Below are 15,577 nucleotides of genomic sequence, written 5' to 3'. Positions count from 1 at the left end.
GCTTGGGTTTGTTTGAGTGTGAGAGGAAAGAGTGGGCAGCATCTGGAATGGAATGAAGAGAGGGGGCTGGAGCACGGCCAGGGTTTCACATGCACAAGAGTCTGACATACAAGAGACATGAGAGAGAGAAATAAAAAAGAGCTCTGTAGTCATGTGAGTGCTGGCTAGGTTCTCATGAGAACTGAAATCACGTGCCAAAATGAGCACAGCCGCCCCCTTGTGGTGAACCTATTAACAGCAGAAACTTTCTTTTACCCCGTTTTATCCTACTTATAGGATGATGAATACAAATGTTAGCTATATATCTTTGTGTAAAAAAAAAAAATCTTAGGAATCTGAAAAACAAAATAAAACATTTTAAAACATAAAATATGTATTATAAAATATTTATATCTTTTTTAACTGTCACTTATCAATTTATAAACATGCTAAGTACAATGGCATGTACAACACACAAACAACTGAATAACTGAACAAAAAGTTAATAAATTCAACACTCATTCATGTTCATAAAATACAGCAAAACATTCTTTCAGTGTCTAAGTACATGCATGATTAACGTCTGGTGGTATGAGTACATAAAACACAAGTTTTACCCAAAAGCAGAAGCCATCTGCTTCAGGAGCTCACAGAGCAATGACAGCTGTGTGTGTGTGTGTGTGTGTGTGTGTGTGTGTGTGTGTGTGTCACAGGAGATGAGCGCCTCGGCTCTCAAATATAGGACAGTACTGTAACATGGTGAACGTGCTGACCCACTCTGACCCCCCGAGTACTGCCAAAGAACTAACAGACAGCACACTGAGTGATTCATATAGCTTTCGATGACAACATTTAGAGCTTAGACTTAAGAGTTGAATTAAAGTATTAGGGAGCCCTGGAACAAGACTGATTATTTTCTTTGCAGATTTTTAATTAAAAGGAAGTGACCATGTATCTTTAAACACTTGCAGCAACAGCTTTACTGAATTAATGACCAATTTCAGTTTGAAAGTAGTAAATAGCTGGAGTCTTGCAGTCCATGTAAACAAGTCCTCTAGAGGCCAGAACTGGAATCCCAAAATTTGAATAGCACTTTTACATAAACATAAGCAATAAAATCTTGCTACTTGCAGTCCTGAAACCCAGAGGTACCGTCTCATCAAGCCTGTTTCAGCATTCAGTTAATGAGAAGCATGAATAGATCTACAAGTACAAATTTGATCTACTGACTGTGCCAACAGGCAGAAGAAAAACAAATCTTATTGCTGAGCCCTGCATTTTCCTGCAAACTCTGAACCACACACCAACCCTGCAAACAAGAAACCCAGTCACCTTACCAGACTGATAACTATGGGGCCTTTGTCTAAAAGCACAGACATTTTCCATTCAAAACCTTGTTGTCAGTTCTAAGCAGAGAGAAAACACAGATCCAAATGAACATTTCTGTAGCATTTCAGTTACAAAGTAACACTTTCATGAGTGTCATGAGTGTTAGATGAGTGTCCTCATTTGCAACAAAAGGAACTTTAAAATGACCTATTGTTGCCAGAAAACTTCACATAAGTCTTTATTGAAGCGGACTGACGTGATATGTTAATTGCAGATGAATCAGTGTGCCAATTAATTTCATGAACAATACATTTAAAAGTCCAAAATAAAGTTTTGTCAAATCAGTGTTGCAATGATCCATTTCAGCTTAAAAGCGCAAACTCAAAAAATAAAAATAAAATAAATCTATGTTCATCGGTCTTCCCGCTCTTACCGGACTGATTGTTCATCATTCGGATAGCTTTGGCCTTGGCCAGCTCCAGTGCTGTGACCCATCTCTGCCTCTCCACCTCTGTGCTGGCTTTCAGATGGTAAGTGCGCCCCCCACTGCTCAGGACAATATTGCAGGCGTCTTCGGTGTCGATGTGTGCTGTGGCCAGGTTGATGGTGCCGCGGCACGTATGGGCCATCTCTGCCTGCGTCCTGTCAAGAGTGATGAAGATAGAAGGAGCAACCAAAACATTGAGACCAGGAAATGAGTGGGAGGAGTTAGTACATGATAATAAAAAGACATGCAAGAGAAAGAAAACAAAAATCACAGAAAGACAGACACAGGGAACAATGAGAAGAAGAGAGAGAAAGATAAGGTGATTATTAATTTTGTTAAATCACTAATTCAAATGTTCAGTTTGTCAAACCTTGACGAAAGATACCACAATGGTTAACTTTTCAGTATGACATAAGTATATACACATGATATAAGATAGCTGTACGTCTTATCTAGAGAGAATGATGTGTGAGAGAAGGAAACACTGAGCACCTGTGAGCGTTACATTACTACACACAGATGCATACTGAGTGGGCAGAGAATGGAGGTTAACATGGCTACTGTGTGTCAGCTGGCCAAAACAACAAAACTCAAACAAATCAGCCAGTGTCACAGCCAGAGAGAGAGAGAACAGAGCATGATGTAGATCCTGACAGAGAGTTGTAGAAGAGGCCTTACAGTACCCACTATCAAACAGCCAAGAAACTACTGAAGGAACTTCTGCCTATCCTTATGGAAACATGACATTTCTCAAATAAACAAAAGAGAAATATGCAGAACAATGAATGCAAAACTAGCTGTGTTTAATTATCTCTACAAGAACCATTTTCTACAACACCCCTGAACTCATAAAGGCTTCATAAGGATCTTGTTTACTGACAAACTGATGGATCACTGGAGAAGATCAATCAGCCTACAGCATGCCATTATAAGATTGTCAGCACAGAACAAAATGTCATTCTTGTTTTTAATTCAATGAACTAGAGTAAAAAGGTAGTTGACAAATAAGATTCAGTCCATTTAAACTGAAAAAAAAATTTAAAGTACAAATATTCCTCTCTATAATAATGTCTTGATTAAAATGATCGCTTAAATACTGCATGTTTAATAATGAATTCATATTAATATAAAACAAAATTAGAAATCACATCAAAAACCTAGAGAAGAGATTGTAGAAGTATATAAACAGAGAAAGAATGATAGAATGATAGTCAAAATTATGCATAGAACGATAAATATAATAAATAAATAGAGCAATAGTTAGAGCGACAGACAGACAGAGAGACAGATAGTAGGATAGCAGAGTCTGTAGCTCTAATGATAACAAGTCTTGTGCAGGGGCCTAACAAAAGCCTCAATCCTCACAAAACACAGCCCAAGAAAAACAGGGATAAGGAATAAAGACAGATTCCTCACTCAGCTGCTTATGAAACACTGATTCAAACTCTGTCATGCCAATGAGGTCTTGCTGACTCAACAAGAAAAAAGGAAAAAGAGTTTCAATGAAAATGTTAAAGTGATGGAAATGGGACAGTAAAAGGCATGAAGTGGCAGAGAGAAGCCAGAAAGTTGGGACACACAGAGAGCCAGAACCTTGTTTCTGTGCGTTTCTGCTATGGTTACCCAGTATATGTTGCACATTTCTAATGAAATGTCAAAGCTCTGACCTCTCAGAGAATCAGTGAGAAGCATTCCACTCATTCAGAGCCGGTCAGACATCTCTGACACAGATACACTGTGTTTATGGGAATTAAATGGTCTGTATTTAAAGAGCAACACAGATGGGAAATCAAAAAATACCTGTATTACAGTGTATGATGTAGCTGTCCATCAGTGTAAACAATGTGCAAAGTAATTAAACCAAAAAGTACAAGATTTATAAAGTTATTGGCTTCTAAAGTAAGGAGCCGACTCTTAATCGCTGAAACGAGTCGTTATAGATTTCAAATCTTTTGCCCATCTCTATGTACGTCACTAGGAATACTTTGCATAATAATCTCAGCCTACCGTCTTGGGAGAAACGGATCTCTGACCTAAACCCCCCCCCCCCACACACACAGACGCTCTGGTTGGTGTGAAAGCATCATGTCGAGGAGACAGTGTGTTTTTAATTGTAAAGGCAAGTTTGTTTTATTTTCACTGCCAAAGAATGAAGATCAGAAGAACCAATGGCTAAAATTCATTTTTACCACAATACCAGAGCAGTACAACAAATCCCTTTTGTTGTGTTCACAACATTTCACTGATGACTGCTTTTCTAATCTCGGTGAGTACAAGGTGGGATTTTCAAAGTGTGTTTGTTTTCTCCCGAGCGTCTTATCAGTATGTGTGCTGTCTGCAGCCTGTCTGCGTTGATCGTCATGTACAAACACGTCATTCAAATGAAGTGTAACTCCGTGAATACTCAACGAAGAGACATGAGAGAGATATCTATAGAAAGCTTGAAATGTCTACTTTAAAACTAAACAAGTGCTGCCGAAAACAGATATTCTGTGATAAAGTAATCCATATGAAAACAACGCGATGTCTGTTTTTCATGTCTCCCTTCATTATATCTAATGTGACCACGCCCCCGCGCTGAACGCACTATTCAGATTCAAACTGAAGCGCGCAGCTTGAATACACCCACACAGAAGAAAAGCAGCGAGACTGTTCAAGTGTTTTATTTTACTGTTTGCTTCGCGATGAGATTCTTTGATGTGAAATGTGTGTGTGTGTGTGTGTTATATGGTGGAATGCTAGAAATCAATAAAATGTTAAAAATACAATCATTTCTTTCTTTCTGAACTTTTCTCATGAGCTGCACGCAAAAGAAAACATACAGCACAACCATGTTCGTCTATTTCACAAATTATTCATATAAGGTCATTATTTATAGTGAATCAAAAACATGACCAGTATTTCTCAAACCAGTTAAGCGCAAATTCACCCAGACGATTCTAAAGATTTCATTGCATTGGTATTGTCAAGCAAATATGCAATTAGCCTACACAATGCTGAAACAAATACCAACCTTTAACCTGTACCTTAACCTTAGTGTTTGGTAGCACATCCTCATAGATGGCATTACTGTTGTGACACATGAGATCTATCTTTCTGTACTTTGAACTGAATCTATTAAGTTTGAACTTTTCTTAGTTTGTGTGAGTTGAACAATGAAATTGGCTGTGGGATGGGATTTGTGCTTAAGTGGTTTGGAAAGAAACGAAAAATCGCATACAGTACATACCAGTGCAAACCAGTTCAAGAGCAAATTACTGAGTGGCAAAGGAAAACTCAAAAACACTCACAAGTTACAAGTTTAAATAAGTCTTTCACTGAATGAGTCTGACTGAATCAGTCTAGAGTGGTTACTGAGGTAACATCTGACTAGTGTTGAGGGTAATGCATTATGTAATGCATTAAGTAATGCAAGTTATTTGTGAAATGGTCTTTATAGCTACTAAAAATATAACTTTAGGGTTTTATGTTATTAAAATACTTAAGCAACCCCAGCTCAGGTGAAAAAAACGAATGCAAAACTAACATCATAAATTGCTTTCAATAAAAAGTAACGAAGTAATGCAATTAGTTACTTTTAAATGGGAGTAACACAATATTGTAATGCAATACTTTTAAAATTTACTTTCCCCAAAACTGCATATGACCCATTTAAACATGAGTCATCACGCCAGTGACGTCAATCTTAAAATAAAGCAAGTTTTGTGTGCTTAAAGCTTGTGAAATTTAAATCTGTATGACTACCAACTGGTTGTTCATATGAATGCAAAAACACAGTTGCTGTGTTTTGTGTTATATTATTGTCTGCCAAGTGCAAGTTTAAAAACCACAATTATACATCTTCTTTTAAAAAATGAATGCAGTATATTTTAGGGCAGTTCATGGTAATACCAATTTGATTCTAAGAACATTTCTGTCAATGTTTGCAACTAGCAAGTTGTTTCCATGTAGAATAATCATTTTAGTAAAGCAGCCTACTTTGAAACTGAAAAATCTGTGTGAGAAAGGGGATTTAAAACATATAATAGGAAACCTGAATAAGAAAAACTTATTTCTCTCTTTCCAGATACAGGACACTACTGTCTCTCTACCATGTATGTGAGTGTCTGTCTGTGTTGATAGTGTAGTCCAACGTCTGCTGGCTACATTTATCAGGCCTTCTGGGGGATGATGGTCTGACATTCAAGCAAACCAAGTAATTGGCTGAATCCAAACTCAGGTGACCGAGTCACTAGGGGGAGGGAGATGTGCACATTCAGCTCAGAGACAAACCACATCACAATAACAAAAACACTAGACTGAGTTTAGATTGTAAACTCAAACCCTACAAAAGCGAGAGAGGACGGGAGAGAGAGAGAGAGAAAGTTGGGGGTAGGAGGTGTGGAGGGGTAAAAATCTTTTTAAAAAAAAGCTTCACCCACCCTGAAGGGGACAGACTGGATACAAATGGTTCAAAGTGGGTTAGAACTGAGAACACAAAGCCATGGTAATGAACTACCATGTGGAGAAAAAAAGGGAGAGAGAGAGAGAGATGTCATTGAAACCTGCGGATAGAGAGATGTAAGGAAAGAGACAGAGAGAAGACTGAGAAAAAGTTATGGGAAAGTGATGCAATGACAAAAAGAAATCAGATGAGAGATGAGATGAATGAAAGAAAAATAGAAATAGAATATTCTGAGTGGTTTCTTGAGCATTGGGTTGCATGCCCCATCCTCAATTCAATGTACAGTACTGTTCAAAAGTTTTGTTTTTGCTGATTTTTTAGCAGTTGTTTACTCCTGTCTTCAGCGTCACATGATCCTGTGGAAATAATTCTAGTTTGCTGCAGAAAGATTTCTTATTTGATTATCAATGTGAAAACAGCTCAATGTTGAAAACAGTCATTCTATGAGAAATATAAAGTTCAAAAGAACAACATTTAACTTTATAAATGTTTGACTGTCACTTTTGATCAATTTGATGCATACTTACACGAATAAATTTTATTTTAAACTAATTTTACTGACCATATTCCGAGTGGCCGAAAGAGCAGCAGCTCCTACCTTTCAAGCTGTAACTTGGCTCGCTAAAGTGTCATATTTACTTGAGAGGAACACATTAGCACTATCACTTATCATTTAGAAAAGAAAATTCTTTATATCGCTATATACTATATACTACTATCCCTCTGTGTAAGTTTTTGTTGTTGTTTTCCCATTCTTAACACTACTGCGGCACACTCCCAATCTCATACTAACCCCTGGAGACGAGCAAGAGAGGGGTTGCTCTGCAGTGCTCATAAAACATGCCTACTGTTGCAAAAACCAAGAGGGAAACACACTCAGCAATGACTGATGATTACTCAAACTGTGAAATGTATTCAGAGTTCAGAAAGGATTGTAGGAAGTGTGCAAGTGTCAGCGAACACATCATGCAAAGAGTCTGAATGACATTCCCAAACACCCTTCTCTCAGTTAACCTCCCATGAACCCTCGAGGGACACAACCTCCTCTCAGATCATGTGACCGCATTCTTCTCAGCAGAATGGAATGTAATCACTCGTTGCTAAAGAAAGTAAAGCGTTGTCTGGGAGTTAGAAATGCCCTAAAAACAGAACATTTGGCTAATATGCTAATATGAAATATAATGGGCAATTTGATTACTGATTCATTTTCATCTCATGGCCTACTCATGGTTTTTATCTCATGGCTTAAGTCAGTATAATATTGTTTTGCCAGTTTTTAAAGTTGGAATATAATGGCAAATCGCCCTAATTTACCATCTACCGGTAAATGGATCTTAATAGTCTTGTTTTTAACAATTAATTCATATGTATCTTTTTAAAATTGTTATTATATAATCAAAATCTCATAACTCACACGTCTGACTTCTCCCTGGTGATCCATGCTGGACTTCTCCAATCATTTAGTCGACTAAAACCTGGCCGGTTTCTCAAAATTGACAGGAAGACAAGTTCACTTTAGAATCTGCCTCTGTTCAGTCAACAACCGAGTCGATTGAGTCCCATTCCAAATTGATTACTTTCTTTTTACTTGGCTGTACATCACAATATGGACATTTTTCCTTTTTTTGATAATCACTCAGATGTATGTCATGGAAGATATGGAAGAAACTATATGTCGCTACTTCCGATACATTGCAAATTTAAAGAAGAAAAAAAATCATATCCAGGCAGGTTTACTAGCTTTCCCTCTTTTACTAATACATTCTTCATTAGCTAACTAAAACAGATTACCATTGCAACTGATTGCAATAAGGGCATTAGACATTACAGACAGGAGAAAAGTTTGTTAAATAATCCAATAGGCCTATGCATAGAGGGAACCAGGCAGAGAGGATGTGTTTAAGAAGAAAAACACAGAAGGGGTAGACTCATCCCTAGCTGGAAGAGGAGGGGGATGTGCTGTGACCAAGTGCAATTTACACAGGCCATTACACTTTAACATGTTTTAGTGCTGCAGATGACAGAACTGTGTGCGGTGATGGTGGTGGGAGTTATATTACTCTCTGTAAAACTAACACATCAGCAGAACACACATCCACGGTGTGTCCTATGAAGCCTCCTTCAGAGTGAACTGACAGCAATACAGGGAACTGAGTTCTTGAGAAGTGCACATTGATTAGTGATTGAAGAGATATTGATTAATGTGTCTCTTAGTAATAAAGTCTATATGACAGAAAGATCAGTTCGATCCAGCCCAGAGAGATGAAGAGGTGTGTATGTGAGTACAGAGTGATCAGCAGCATCATCTCAACCCAAGACCCAGGGACTTGTGTGTCAGAAACAGACTCATACACACATCAGCTCAGAGATCCTCTCTAAGAGAGATGGAAGGAGAAGTACAGGAAGCCGAGGCAAAACAGACTGAATGTTATTTGGATTGTGATAAAATAATTTCTGATATAACATTACTGTTTTACTTTTAATTAAAGTACAAATATGAACTAGCAACTGACCTGCTTAAGGAAAAAAGCATGAGCCTTGTCACAGAAGTAGAAAATCTCCTCTTTATTGAGCATAGTACAGCAGGGCATTAGCTCCCAGCTTATTTTAACAACCTGCTTCTTCACTAATTGAACCACATGCAGGAAATTATATGAAGACTAATGATGCACTGAAAAGAACATTCTTGGCCAAAACCAAAAAAAGAAAACACACCAAAAATGCTAATAATAAAAGTACACTTTGTTTGGAATAAATAAAATAAGACAAAACATAATAATAATAATAATAATACTTGAATTCAGGAAGGGTGAATTAAATTGATCAAAAGTGTTACAGATTTATATTTTAAATAAATAATTAATAAATTATTATTACTCATTATTATTGAGAAGAAGAAATGTTTCTTAATTAGAATGATTTCTGAAGGATCATGAGGCATTGAAGACTGGAGGAATCGTCGCTGAAAATTCAGCTTTGCAATCACATCAAGTTACATTTTAAAACATATTAAAATAAAAAACTGTTATTTTTCATAGCAATAATGACACAACATTCTGGTTTTACAGTATTTATGATTAAATAAATGTAGCCTTAGTAGGAGACTTCTTTCGAAAACATTTTACACATCCCACCGACCCCACATTTTATAATGGTATAGTGTACATAAATTAAAAATAGGTACAAATATTGATACAGGGAACAGAAGGATTGACATGAAAAACTTTAGAATTGTGCAATATCAATATAAGATTGTATTCACTCAACTGCACAAACTTTTAGTATGTTTTTATTTTTATAAAATGCCTGCTTGGTGACCGTTAGACTGATATCAACTGAAAATATGAAGCTGATACAGAGGCCACCAGAGAGTATGAGTCGGCTGATCTCTGTATTAGAGTGCTGAGGATGTTGTAATTGAGCATATTTAGCAGCATGAAGCATATTTGCTTAAAAGATTCCAATCTTTCCATTCACTCGACTCACTCGAATGCACTCACCACTAATGGACTAATACAAATGTAGGCATAAAATATGCACTCTAAATACAGTAAATATAGAAAAGAATCACCCCCTGTAAAACATTCACATTTTGTTGCTTTGCAGCCTGAAATGAAGATGGACACTGTTTTTGTTTTATCCAGCTGTATTTACTCAATTTATAAGTGCAACGTATATGCAGTCACAACTAAGCTTTGCCAAAAAGCACCTTGGAGATTTTGAGGCAGATGAGACTAAAATTTTATTATTTGGCCTCAACAACAAACCATATTATCTGGCGGAAATCCAGTTCAGCTCACCATCCAAATAACAGCATTCCTCCAGCAAAGCATGGAGATGGAAATATCCTGTGATGGAGTGTTTCTCTGCAGCAGGGACTGGAGCACTGTCAGGATAGAAGGAAAAATGTATAGGGCAAAATACGTTCAAATTATTGAGGAGCTAGATTTATTTATTTATTTATTTATTTATTATTTACTAATTATTTATTTTAAATAGATTTACAAAATTATTTATCCTCAGCTAGAAATGTATCAATGTGAAAGGTTTACTTTCCAACATGACAATGACCCTAAGCACACAACAAAACTGAGCACAAAGTGGTTGAAGGAGAAAAGGCTGAATGTCCATGCATGGCCTATCAGAGCAAGATTTAAACTTCACTGAAAATCTGTGGAATGACTTGAAGACTGCGTCCACAAACGCTCACTATCAAATTGAACTGAACTTCAGCAGGTCTGCAAAGAAGAGTGGGCAAATATTTCAACATCTAGATGTGTAAAGTTAGTGGAGACACATCCCAACAGACTAAAGGCTGTAATTAAAGCAAATGGTGGTTCAGCAAAATACTGACACAAGGGGGTGATCCTGTTTCCAATTCTGTTTTTTTTTTATGTTGGTGTTTTATCTTTCACTTGGATGTTATAAGTTGCAATGAGTAAATACGGCTGGATAAAACAAAAACTGTGTCCATCTTCATTTCAGGCTGCAAAGCAACAAAATATGTTTATTTCAACGAGGGGTGTTTATTTTCTATATCCACTGTACATCTCCTGTATTTGACCAGAGCTGCTGTGAAGTGTACATACTAGCCAGAGATACAGATTCACATCTAAATCACACGACAGACCATCTCATTCCCCATGCGGACCAGTAAATAAGAGTCCAGAAGTCTCTCAACTACGACCTAAAAGGTCTTCCTTTCTTTTGTGGGGACACAAAGAAATATTTTTTTTAATATGATAAATGATTGGTATTTCTGTCCATACTAAAACAGAGTGGCACAGAAGTCATACAGTCTGGGACAACATGAGGGTAAGTAAATGATGCCAGAAATGTAGTTTTCAGGTTAACAGTTACTTTCTCAAATCAATCCAAGGAATTATAAAGAAGCCATTCATAATCTATTGACTATTATCATACACTGGCTCTAAAACAAATTTAGACATTTACTGTTGCTCTTCCTGGCTCCCCAACAGCTCATTTGGCAGGTTGATTTGGCAGACATTAGCACAGCACATTATCCAGACACTCCATTGTATTGGCTATGTGTGCAGCATGGGCAAAGCTCTCCGATAACAGCAGATCTAGCTTTACACCACTGCAATCACCTTCCACCATCATAGACTATTAATAGAGGAGAGCAGCAAGAGACATGCTTCTTCTCTTTCACAGTCAGCAGAGTTTTGGTTTCCATTCAGACTCTCCAGAGCGGGAAGAAACCCTGTGGCCCACTGTGTGAAGTGTCAGGAGGGCCGCAGGGTCTGCCCTGTAGAGATACAGATTGATGGGCATTGCTTCAGTGCTCTTACAAGAGCCTCTGCCCTTATTTCATTAGTTGCTTGACTACAGATCTACTCCATGACACTATCATGATGATCCTCGTGACCATCTGATAACAATTCGTTCTAGGTCACGGTTTGTGTACAATACAGCTCTGATAACACAAAGGCTCTCAAACACACTTTGAATTTTTTCAGTAGGCCTTTTTGCATTCAGGTTTTAGCTGGTAGGTTTAATTTTGAAGACTGAAGACTTAATATTTCAGGATAATATTAAAGTCCCTTATGCTGACTTCCCTCTATTTCCGACTCCACTTGAAGGGCACATAAAGCAAGTCAGTTTACTCGGTGACCATATTTGTAACACCCCTGGCCAGCTATTTTCTTCATAACCTTCAAGTGAAGCTGAAAATTATCATAATTATGCATTCTAAGCAAATGAAGGACAAAGCAAAGACATATTTTGTCAGAAAACTCAGAATTCAGTAGTTGAGTTGTGACAATGGAAAGGGTGTGCCAATTTGAAACATGGAGGCAACAATGATCTATAATATAGATAATATCATACATCTAAAGTTTTATGCAAAAGTTTGGGAACCCCTTGCAGAATCTGTGAAAATGTGAATAATTTGAACAAAGTAAGAGACGTGTTATTTTTTATTTAGTACTATCCTGAGTAAGATATTTTTCATAAAAGATGTTTATATATAGTCCATAAGAAAAAACAATAGTTTAATTTATTAAAATAACCCTCTGTGTGAGAAAACTTTGTGAACCCTTGGCTCTTAATACTATGTTTTTGTTTGTGATGGTTGTTCATGAGTCCCTTGTTTGTTCTGAACTGTTAAACTGAGCACTGTTCTTCACAAAAATCCTCCATGTCCTGCAGATTGTTCAGTTGTCCAGCATCCTTTGCATATTTTAAGCCTTTCCAGCAGTGACTGTATGATTTTGAGATCCATCTTTTCACACTGAGGACAACTGAGGGACTCAAACACAACTATTGAAAAAGGTTCAAACATCCACTGATGCTCCAGAAGGAAACACGATACAAGAAAACTTTTGAACAGGATGAAGATGTCCAAATTCTTCTTATTTTGTAAAAAAAATCATAATAATAATTTCATTTATAGCTGTGCCTTAGAAGTAACGTATGATACTTGCATGTTTCCAGGAAGACAAATTAAGTACAATTTACCTTGATCTTCAAATTCCAAAAGTTGTCATCCCCTGGGTTTTCATGCATTGTGTTTCCTTCATAAGCATCAGTTTGAACCTTCTTTAATAGTTGTGTTTGAGTCCCTCAATTATTCTCAGTGTGAAAAGATGGATCTCAAATTCCTACAGTCACTGCTGGGAAGGGTTAAAATATGCAAAAGATTCTAAATAAAAAAATAACATGCATTTTGTATGATCGCTTTTTTTGTGTGCAAATTATTCACATTTTTACAGATTCTGCAAGGGGTGCCCAAATTTTGCATAAAACTGTATTTTCTATATAGAGAGATCAGTGAGTGGAAAGCAAGTCTGTAGTGTATCATGGTGTTACTTACTCAACTTTCACAGTTTTACTTTACATTTAGTCAGATACCATTTATAAAAAAGTGATTGAAATAAATATTCTCTATTCTGATTTGAGTTTAAAGTTCACATTATATATATGTTTTGTTTACTTTATACTCGTTTAATTTCATGTTTCTGACTTGAATCTTCCCATCTTCAAAACTATTTGTTGAATGATGCTTCAATATTATGTTACAATTTCTTACAAATAAGCAATACAATCTGACAACAAATTTATCATGCATTCTGCTTCTTTAGCTTAATTTTTTTCAGGCTGTTCCAGCTAACACAAATGCATATTTTAGAATAAACACAGATGATGCTCTTAAAACTACAAGGGCTTTAAGGTCAGTTTTGCATTTAGAGTTAAGAGTGTGATAATGAGTAGTACGATTTCTTCCATAGATGTTTTCAGGAAGTCCATTTCCTCCTCCTTCTACTTGGAGAAAGTCCAACATGCACTTGTTGGAAACAGTGTAGATGGGCAATATTTTCAACATGCTCCGTTTTGGGCAAGAAAGTCTGCTGACAAATTCAATGACTGATAATCTCAAGGGCACTGCTATGCAATATTTCAGATAATCACCGGCAGCAGGATACTTTATGACAATTATAATCTTTATAGCTAAAAGGAACAGATATTATAATTTTCCTATATCGTCCTATTAGTTGCATAATGAGCAAACACTTACACATTTAAATGGGCAATATTACTGCATGACTAAATCATTAAATGAACAATGAAGCTTAGGTTTGATGACAGTTACCTCATGTGATCCACCTGTCTTCCTGACACAAAGGAAGAAATGAAACATGATTACCATTTACCAAGGGCCTCTATAACAACAGGTGTTACAGACGGAGCTCACAGGTGACACATGTGAAAGAGGTTTAAATTTTAAAGAGATACTGTATCACTGCATGCATGAGCTTCACATCAGATGTCTCAGCCCCTGACATTCGAGATCCTGTTACACACACAAATATATGGGAGGTGATTGTCGTTCCTTCTTTTTAATATATTTTAAGGGAAGCTGGTTACCATGGTAAATGTCTGTCAGGGATTGTTGTATGTGAATATGGACCGGGGAAAAAAATAACTGGCTATCAAGCTCTCCAAAAAAAATATATAATAAATAATAATAATAGTAATAATAATAATAAAAAGCTACAAATATTATTAAACCATAGAGGATTAAACCTAAACTTGTAAGACACGCCCACAGACACGCGCAAAAGTCTGTTGTCAGATATTAAAGTGCAACGGCTCTCTCATAAACGTCACAGCTCGCTGTATGAGAATATCAGTTGACATTAGCATGAGCGCTAGCTGACGCTATTGAAAACTGTCATTCAGTGAGCGACAATGGCTCGTAATGATATTTAATATGGTTTAAAAGAAAGGCACGGTGATAAAGTGAAGCGAGGGTTTTGAGGTGGACTGGCGTCTGTCCACACTAGAGACGCGCTCATGAAGTGAAGAGTGTCCGCATGTGTTTGACAGCTCTCATGATCTGACATGGCAGATCCCTAACACTGGTCGGCTACACAACAGTACATCAACATAACTCAGTATAGCCCAAATTTTGCATTCTTGTAATAAATGAATGACACCGACTCAGGTGCGTGTGGAACGCGTATTATTTACCTGTAATAGGACAGCAGTCCATTGCTGAGGACGAACCATCTGCGCTGGTAACCTTTGATATAGTTAGTCCATTTAAAGAGCCAGCCTTTGTACGTGTCCGAGCCCGGGGCTGGTGTCCCGCTCGCTGGCGTGGACGCAGCACTCTTGCCCTGCTCGCTCATTCTCCTGCTGCCCCGGTCCACTGCCGCAGACTGATGATGTCGTCGCCGCCGCTGCTGCTGCTGTTTACAGGATAAGCACGGAACTGCGGTGAGAAAGGACACGATCCTGCCGGGGCCGCTGCAGGGAGCGGCCACTCTCCCCATAAAACTCACCGCCGCTGCTCTGAGATGGACGGACTACCAGAGGAGGAGGTGGAGAGAGAAACAGCGCACTCTCTCTCCTCTCTTTCTCTCCCCGATGACAGACAGAAGAAGAGCAGCGAGCTGGAGAGCATGAGCGACGACCACAGGCGCGAGAGGAGAGCGTTGCTCCAAATCACCCGCGCACTATTTACGCTCATCATTTTCATCCAGTCAATCACATTTTACTCTACACTGTTCATAAGAATTACAAACATAGGTAGTAAGATACGTATCTAGTAATACAAAACGCGCTCAGTAATAAAGAGTATTTAAAATGCTTACTGCTATAGTCACTTCTATGTTATACAGTATTCAATTCTATAATTTATTTTAAAATTATGCAAATACAAATATAAATGTAATCAATAGCACGTGCTGTTGGACTCTATTAGCTCCACTGCTATTAATAGTGAGTAACTTGAGTTTCAGACAAAAACATTTTCCAGCAAGCTCTGTCAGGGAATATAATTCTACCATCATCACTGAAAATTTATCTCTTTT

General features: G+C 37.5%; 1 protein-coding gene across 2 annotated transcripts in view; it reads right to left on the bottom strand.

The window, feature by feature from the left end:
• Positions 1-15,145, bottom strand: part of LOC113091438 (oxysterol-binding protein 2-like) — a 50,167-nt gene extending 35,022 nt beyond the window's left edge. Inside the window, exons 1-2 of one of the 2 annotated variants that reach the window (XM_026256967.1) lie at positions 14,733-15,145; positions 1,742-1,950 (exon numbers count right to left, since the gene is read on the bottom strand). In XM_026256967.1, the coding sequence (XP_026112752.1) occupies positions 1,742-1,950; positions 14,733-15,037 (514 nt within the window). In that variant the 5' untranslated portion in view covers positions 15,038-15,145. The remainder of the gene's footprint in view (positions 1-1,741; positions 1,951-14,732) is intronic. The other variant, XM_026256968.1, reaches the window with a different exon arrangement.
• Between the last annotated feature and the right edge of the window lie 432 nt (positions 15,146-15,577).

This window comes from Carassius auratus, unplaced genomic scaffold (genome assembly GCF_003368295.1).
Source record: "Carassius auratus strain Wakin unplaced genomic scaffold, ASM336829v1 scaf_tig00214183_4049273_7079891, whole genome shotgun sequence".
NCBI classification, from domain to species: Eukaryota; Metazoa; Chordata; class Actinopteri; order Cypriniformes; family Cyprinidae; genus Carassius; species Carassius auratus.
The sequence above is the reverse complement of the archived record's forward strand: the minus strand, read 5'-3'. Positions and strand labels throughout refer to the sequence as shown.